We start from the raw sequence: 8,267 nt of genomic DNA on the forward strand, positions 1-8,267 counted from the left end.
ACTGAAAGTATATTGGAGGATATATCTAGTTAGAAAGCTCAACATACTAACCACGGTCTTAATTTTCCAGCTTCTTATTAGAATCCATTGATGATTTCCTTTCTCCACTTCCTAGCACAGTCTGATACTCACTGATCCATAAGCGTGCTCTAGCATTTCTAGAGTGAATAAATTTTTAGGTAATAAAAATTAAAATGCATGTAGAGAAAAGTGGGGGAAATGATTTTTCCAGTTTTACTTATTCTTGGAGAATTTCATACAATATATTTTGATGATATTCTCAAAATGATATTTTTAATAGAAGAAAATAGCAACCATAAGCAAACAACTCCCAAGCTATTACTGACATCAACACTTTGGAATAGTTCATGTCAAACTTTCTTTTTAACTGGTGTTTTAATTTCATACTAATTTAGTTTCTCAGTTTTTAAGTCATTAGTTGCATGTGCATCAAAAATTCCTTTCTATTTTAAATACTTGTTTTAATATTTATTAATTTTAGGAAAGTAGAAGGGGGGACTAATACTGGGAATGGAGGGGGTTAGTCAGGGATGAGAAGCCAGAAGATGGGGACAGGGAGGATGTGAAAGGTCAGCCAAATTGGAGGATTATGAAAATTCAGCCGGGCATTGGTGGCGCACGCCTTTAATCCCAGCACTAGGGAGGCGGAGGTAGGCGGATCTCTGTGAGTTCGAGGCCAGCCTGGTCTACAGAGCAAATTCCAGGATGACCTCCAACGCAATACAGAGAAACTCTGTCTCGAAAAACCAAAAAGAAAAAAGAAAGAAAATGTAATAAGGAAACCTATTTTTGCAAGTGAATTAAAAATGATAATGAAAAATTAAAATGACCTCTCCACGGATTTTAACAGCTGTGAACACATCACACTGCAGTGATTAACTACAGCCAAGCCTGGTGCATTATTCTTTTTGTCCCTTTTCCTCTGTGATGCTCGTCTTGATTCACCGCGTTGTGCTCAGGCACAGGGCTTCATGCTTCAGACCACAGCATCTAGCAGCCTCAAAACACCAGTGAGCAGTGAGAGTCCGGGGACATGGGCTGGGTGTTCTGCCATTCCTGTCCACTTGGGATTCTCACAACTGTTATTTGGCTACTCTCTGTTAAAAGCCACGGGACATGGTGGGTTTTTTTGTTTGTTTGTTTGCTTGTTTGTTTGTTTTTTGGTTTTATGAGACAGGGTTTCTCTGTCTTGTTTTTGGAGGCTGTCGGTCGAGCCTGGCCTCGAACTCACAGAGATCCGCCTGCCTCTGCCTCCCGAGTGCTGGGATTAAAGGCGTGCGCCACCACCGCCTGGCTGGACATGGTGTTTTAAGTGAGACGGGAGGATGCTCAAATCAGAAAGGAGAACAAGAATTGTCAGAAACCTCTAACTTCACACGCTCTTTAGCTTTTCTTGTGACTGAGAACTCCAACAAAACCCTGACACCTCACCTCACTCACTCTGCACAAGTGTGTAGTAGGTACTTGGCATTAATTTGGGCTTAAAATGATCTTTTTTTTTTTTTACATCAAAACTCTCCTATGTTCCTGCTGCATTTGTAACTTATGCTCTTTCTAGGAGAAGACAATAGCTTTGGGGGCAGGCCACAAACATAGTTTTAGAAACTTGATACTGTTTTAGAAACATTTCTTCTGTGACCTTGGGACCCTGGAGCTCTGACAGGCATGCTCAGTAAATGGATAGGCTGAGATGTTGGACGCCCAAACGAGAGGATAAAAAAGGCAGAAGGGAGAAACACTTGTTCTGTTTTTTTTTAATCTCTTGATTTAAAAACAAAATAAACAAACAATACCCTCTTTCTATGTTGGATAATGTATTTTCATGGCATCAAGAAAGGTCATTGAACCAGGAGGTGATCAGAAAATGTCCTGATAAGTATGATAACTGTCAATGAATGTATAATTATCAATAATATTCCAACTTGTTAGCATAATAAAAAGATATTTTTGTTTTCTCACCAACTTTTTTTTTGCAATGACCATTTGCTTTTGCAGTGCTGATCTTGAACCCAGGTCATGATTTACCAATGTGCTGTGTGCCTAGAAATTTATCTTTGAGCCAATTTTACTTTAGTCTTTGCTTTTGAAGACTTTGAAATATCCATGTTACACTTTAATTATTAATGCCAATTAAGACACATTTCAAAAGTTGACACTGCAATTTGAAGGTGCAAAGTCCTCTCCTACAGCAATGGAGGTTCTCCCTGACTGCACAGTTGCAAGTCATCACAGGGTCCTGTTTGCCTCGTCCCAGATGCTGATGAATGTCAATGATGTCACTTAATTAAACTCTCTTCTTTGTTGGCAAATTCTCTCGTTTAATGTGCAACCCACTTTAAATGATTGATATCAGCGTATGATATTCACCCATAAAAGGAATCGTATTTCTACTTTCCTGCCATAAATTAATACCTGTTTATTCCCTCATCCTTCAACGACTTTCTGTTCACAGCAAGAAGAATAACATGGGAGGGAGAACCAGAGAGCAGTGTCTGAATTCATCCTCCTGGGCCTTTCCTTATGGCCAGAGAAACAAGGCGTGTATCATGTCCTTTTCCTCACCACATACCTGACACGGTGCAGGAGAGCCTCATCATCCTGCTCATCAGGCTGGACTGTCACCCCCACGCCCCCATGCACTTCTTCCTCAGCCACCTGGCCTTCACAGACATCTTTCTCATCAGTCAGTGTACCCAAGATGCCAAGGAACGTGCAGACTCAGGAGCCACCCAGTCCCTATGCAGAGTGTATAACACATGCAATTTTTCCATACCATTCACTGACCTAGACAACGTTCTTCTCACTTCAATGGCATATGATCAGTCTGTGGCCATCTGCCACCCCCTCCACTACACCACGGTCCTGACAGGGAGCTGTATATCTCAGTGGTAGCTGTGTCCTGGGTCCTGGCCTGTGTCAGTGCTCCATTTCACACCCTCATACTGACCTGCCCATGCTTCTGTGACAACAACACTATTTCTCATTTCTTCTGTGACCTCGTTACCTTGCTGAGGCCCGCATGCTCAGACATCTCCCCCAACGAGCTGGTCATTTCCACAGTGGGCACAGCAGTCATTGCTCCGCCACTAATATGCATCTTGGCTTCTTACTGCCTCATTGGCGGCACCACCCTGAAACTGAAAGTTTCATCTGCCAAAGGGATCTGCAAAGCCTTGTTCTCATGTGGCTCCCACCTCTCTGTGATGTCTCTGTGTTATGGTGGAATTACTGGGCTTTATCTTATACCTTCATCCAACACCTTGGGTACACAGGGGTCACTGCATTACTGAACCCCTTCATTTATAGCACGAGGAACCGAGACATGAAAGAGGCTCCAAAGAAGCTCTTCAACAGTCCAAAAATCTCAAATTGATGACATCATTTCATGTCCTCAAAATAAACCTATGTATTCACATATCTCCGAATACCACATCCCAATGTGCTCTCATCATGGAACGCATAGTCAGTAAATATTGATTACTTACACAGCATTCTGGCATACTTATTCTCTATTTTCCTACCATCTCTTTAGTATGAAAATTGAATTCTGTGTTCTTGTTGCCCATTTATTTTGTCTCTAGATTTGGAAATTACAATTGCTAGAGTAATTTAAATCACGCCCTCTATTTCCTGGAAATATGTTTGTTCACAAGTATTGTTAGAGGATGTCAACGTTAGTGAAGAAAGTTCAAAGAATGGGCATTTAAAATATGTACCATTTCCTTCCTCTAATCCAGTACTCTTTTTTTATTTAAAAAATAGTTCTAATGAAGATTGGCCAGAAAAAGAAAATACATTGTACTTTCTCTAACATCAGAAAAGTCTATTATGAGTTCAACTACTCCACATTAGGAATTGAGGCTTCTTGACTTTGAGAATAGTGACAAAGAAAACCTCCTCATAATTTCCCTGATTAAGCTACAAGCAGGGAGTCATATTGCCTGCAAACTCAATCCCAACTGGTTCCATATGCATATATGTTATTTATATGTAATTTTCAAGAAAGAAGCTGCAAGTGAAACAAAGTTATCACATACATACACACATATATACACACTCACATACACACATAAAATTAATGTATTATCATTAGGTCGGAAAAATTCGTGTTGCTTCCCTTATTTTATAGATTCTGTCAGTTAACAGTTATTCAGCACATTACTTATTCTAGCTCCGCTCACACAGAACAAGGAAAGGGAAAGCCTCTGACTCACATCCTAGCTTTGCAGAAACAGTAAAATATGAAAGAGTACCAAAAATGCCTCACTATAAATGTAACAAAATGGTCATGCTTTCTTCCATGATTCTGTATGTCAGGCCATGTGTTAACAGTGTCCACTGTCTGTGTTGTGTCTTTTGACCCACATAACAGTATAGACTATTACACATATTTTATAGTTAAGGAAAGTGAGGCTTAGCTCAATGACATAATTACGTGAAGTAGCACAAGAGAGAACATAGGAAATGCTTCCTAGGTCGCAGCAAAAATATTATAGGGAAGAAGGTTTTCAGCTGAATTATGAAGGATGTGCAGGGTTAGTATGCAATAGGACAGATAGCAGGCTAGACAGAAGAAGTGGAATAAACCAGAAGTATTACAGTAGCATGCTAAGTTCAGGGAGATTTAAAAAGGTTCATGTCACTAAAGCACAGCTGTTTGAGAGTCAAGAGAGCATTATATATGAATCTAGGCAAGTAGATAGTGTTTTATTGTGCAGGAAACAAGATGCCATGTAAGGGAGATTAGAAACTTGGGTAGTCAATGCAGATAATTTGGCAATGGATTGGTCGTTATACACTGGGTGGCAGTGAGCAGTGCCTGAGTGAGTATCGTGATATGGGGATGGAAAGAGCATAAAAATGGAAACGTACCAGACGGGTAATAGCGATGAAGGGAAGCAGTATCAGAACTTCCCAGCAATGTTCTTAATTCTTGGCTTTATAAACAGATATTTAAGAAAGAAAGGCAACCTAGGCAGCTGGAATAATTTTGGTTATGTTTAACAACCTTAAAAAACTAGGGTAGTAATTTGGAAATGACCTGCTTTTCCTATGTGGGTTCTAAGCAGATAAAAAGTGGAAGCCTTAAACAGGAAAGATGCATGAGCAGACTGCTCAGCACTCACCTTTGATCCCAGTGACAATCACATTGTACTGCTGAGACACAAGGATTTAACAGTAATCCCTAATTCAGTGTAAACCACTGAAGTATCAACAACACATTAGGAATGGGTGGCCTTCCAGAGGCAGAAGTTTGAACTTTGGGGCTAAGAGTAAAGATTACATATCAAGAAAGAAATACATTTAGAATTTCTAATATAATGGTAGCTAGCTTGGCTGGGTGTACACAGTTGACCAGGGACAGGCAATCATGTCCTTTGGTGGTCCTTTATATGCTGAGCTTACCTAAACACTACTGCAGTAATATTGGCAAAACTAAAGTGAACACACACTCCACTCCCCTAGTTGGCTCGGTAGTTTAGATAGTAGACAATGGGCAAACCAAATAGAAAACTCACAATGGTACTTACTGTAAAATTTTTAACACTTGTGTGATCATTGATGTGGAGGGAAGCAAAAGCACCTTTACCAAACTTGTTCTCTCTCTCTGAAGCTAAGATTCTGATGACTAGTTTAGACATGAAGAAAAACTTACAATCAAACGAGAAAAGAGGTTTTAATATGCTCATCTTGTGGTCTCTAGAAGGCTGGTGGTATTTAACATCTTTTTTTGGTTTCTTTTAGGAGTGATATGTCTTTTTAAAAAGTATTCTCAGGCTTCTGTACTGGTCTGTCCTGAGATGTCTAATAGGATACACCCTCAGCTGCAGCCACTAAGAGCATCACCTGTGCAAATTCACTATGTTCCCTTTTAAGAGGGCCCTGACCACTTCCCATCTTCCTCTCATTCTTCCTCTCCCCCCTCTGTCTGTTCCTCTCTCTCTCTCTCTCTCTCTCTCTCTCTCTCCCTCTCTTTCCTCTCTCCCACTGCTCCTGTCCCCAGACGCCAGTCTCCCCTCCCATCACCCCTTTTATGATCCCTTTCCCCTAATAAAAAAAACCCAGCACTTGAACTCTGTCACATGGTCTTTCTCTCTTGCGCCACTTTTAAAATTGCATCAGTGTGGCTATGTGAGCATGTGTCCAAGGAGGCAGGAAGAGGGTATAGGATCTCCTGGGGCTGGAGTTACAGGTGGTTGCCAGCTGCCTGACCTAGGTGCTGGGAATTGAATCTGAGGTCCACTGCAAGAGTAACAAATGCTGATCCGTCTCTCCAACCTCATCAAGGAGCATTTCTGAGCAGCAATGGGCATAAACATTGTAAAGAAGGCTAACAGCATTCCATGTAAAACCTTTGCCAACTGTGGAAAGTCAGCACAGAAATCCAAATGTCGAGTTCATAGTGGCGGGAAATTCTTTACTGTTTCTGGATTTCCTGGAATTTAACTTCTGTCAATTATTTTCTCTTAACAAGAGAAATATGAACAAGACAAATATGTCAAGCGATGAACTGATAATCTAGAATGAAATGTCATGAGAGCAGGGACTTTTTCTTAACTTTAGGCACATAGCAAATAATCTGTGAATACTTGTTGAACAATTGGATCTCAGAGGACAGTTTGTTACTTCTGGATTGTGGTACACATGAAGATGCTATCAGTTGTTGGACATCTACTACATTTGTTGTTGCATCAGATGAATTTCTTAGCTTGTCTTACTCTATATTCCAACTCAAGAGAAGTCACTGAACTAGGTGTTGATGTTCATGACTGCAAATCTCGCACCCAGGAGATGGAGGCAGGAGAATTGTGAGATAAAGGCCAACTCAGGCTACACAGCGAGTGTAAAATTAGCCTGGGTTATACACCAAAGCCAATCTCAAATAAAAGGACAGAATGGAGAAAAGAATAAATGAATAAGCAAGGAAATAAATTACTTATTTTCCATAATTTTTGCTTTATGCAAGGGAAGATAAAAACCTAGTGAGGTGAATTAACTAGATATCAATCTCATGGTTAGCAAGCATCCCACCCCAAATTAAAAAGAAATTAGTTTAACATAGACACGTTTTCTCATTTAACATTATTCTCATTATATTTAGGGAGAGAGAATTCTCCCATGACAGAAGAGTCTCCTTAGGGCCCCCTTCATGTCCTTGTTCCTTAGGCTATAGATGAAGGGGTTCAACATGGGAGTTACCACTGTATACATTGCAGCAGCTGCAATGTCCTTTTCTACTGAGACTACAGAGGGAGGGCACAAGTAGGCACTAAAGAGTGTCCCATAGAAAACACAGACCACACAGAGGTGGGAACTACAGGTAGAAAAGGCCTTTGAACTCCCACCAGAAGTCTTAACCCTAAGGACAGCAAACACAATGTGGACATAGGAGATGACAATGCATACAAAGGGGACCACGAGGACTGTGCCTCCTAAGGCAAAAACCGTTAACTTGTTGACATGAGTGTCAGAGCATGATCGCTTCAGAACAGGGATAATGTCACAGAAAAAGTGAGCTATTTCCCCAGCAACACAGAAGGACAGTCGAGCCATGAGGAGAGTGTGAGTCAGAGCAACTACGTTGGTGAAGACCCAGCACAGGGCAAGCATCAGGCCACAGAACCGGGTACTCATGATTGTGGAATAGTGGAGAGGGCGGCAGATGGCCACATAGCGGTCATAGGCCATCACAGCCAGGAAGAAACTGTCCAGATCACCAAACATCAGGAAGAAATACATCTGGATGAGACAACCAGCATAGGAGATGGTATGGCACTGAGTCTGAACATTAAACAACATCTTGGTCACTGTAGAGGATATTAAACCCATGTCAGCAAAGGACAGGTTGGCCAAAAAAAAGTACATAGGAGTGTGGAGGTGTGGGTCAGAGGCAATGGCCAAGATGATGAGCACATTACCAGTCAAGGTGACAAGATACATACACAGGAAAAGCCCATAGAGCAGCTGCTGTTGCTCTGGAAAGCCAGATATCCCCCGCAGGAAAAACTCTGAGACGCTGGACTGGTTTTTCATGACCCTACAGCATCTGGAGGTGAGAAAAGATAGTCAGGCTGCAGGCTGATTCTTCAGCTGTAGACACTGGCTCCTGAGCCTTCTGATGCCATCCGTATTTAAGTTCACTACTCCCCAGTCCTGATGCTTTCTGACACCAGGTTTTGCTTCCTTTTTTCTTTCCTCCTGAGTAATTCCATAATTTCAATTTTCCTCTTTCTTTCCCCCAGTTC

The 8,267-nt window shown here is 41.3% G+C and overlaps 1 protein-coding gene and 1 pseudogene across 1 annotated transcript; one reads left to right on the forward strand and one right to left on the reverse strand.

Annotated features, from left to right (window-relative positions):
• Window positions 1–1,054: 1,054 nt before the first annotated feature.
• Window positions 1,055–3,394, forward strand: LOC110343106 (annotated as a pseudogene).
• A 3,725-nt stretch (window positions 3,395–7,119) lies between these two features.
• On the reverse strand, window positions 7,120–8,055 carry LOC121136058 (olfactory receptor 1N1-like). The gene has a single exon (XM_040735668.1). The coding sequence runs from the start codon at window positions 8,053–8,055 to the stop codon at window positions 7,120–7,122; it is 936 nt and encodes a 311-aa protein (XP_040591602.1).
• Window positions 8,056–8,267: the final 212 nt, after the last annotated feature.

Source organism: Mesocricetus auratus, unplaced genomic scaffold (assembly GCF_017639785.1).
Source record: "Mesocricetus auratus isolate SY011 unplaced genomic scaffold, BCM_Maur_2.0 Super-Scaffold_100047, whole genome shotgun sequence".
Lineage (NCBI taxonomy): Eukaryota > Metazoa > Chordata > Mammalia > Rodentia > Cricetidae > Mesocricetus > Mesocricetus auratus.

Bases quoted from the DNA above. Each gene is read 5' to 3' on its own strand.
- LOC121136058 (XM_040735668.1), bottom strand. From the start codon at position 8,055: ATGAAAAACCAGTCCAGCGTCTCAGAGTTTTTCCTGCGGGGGATATCT.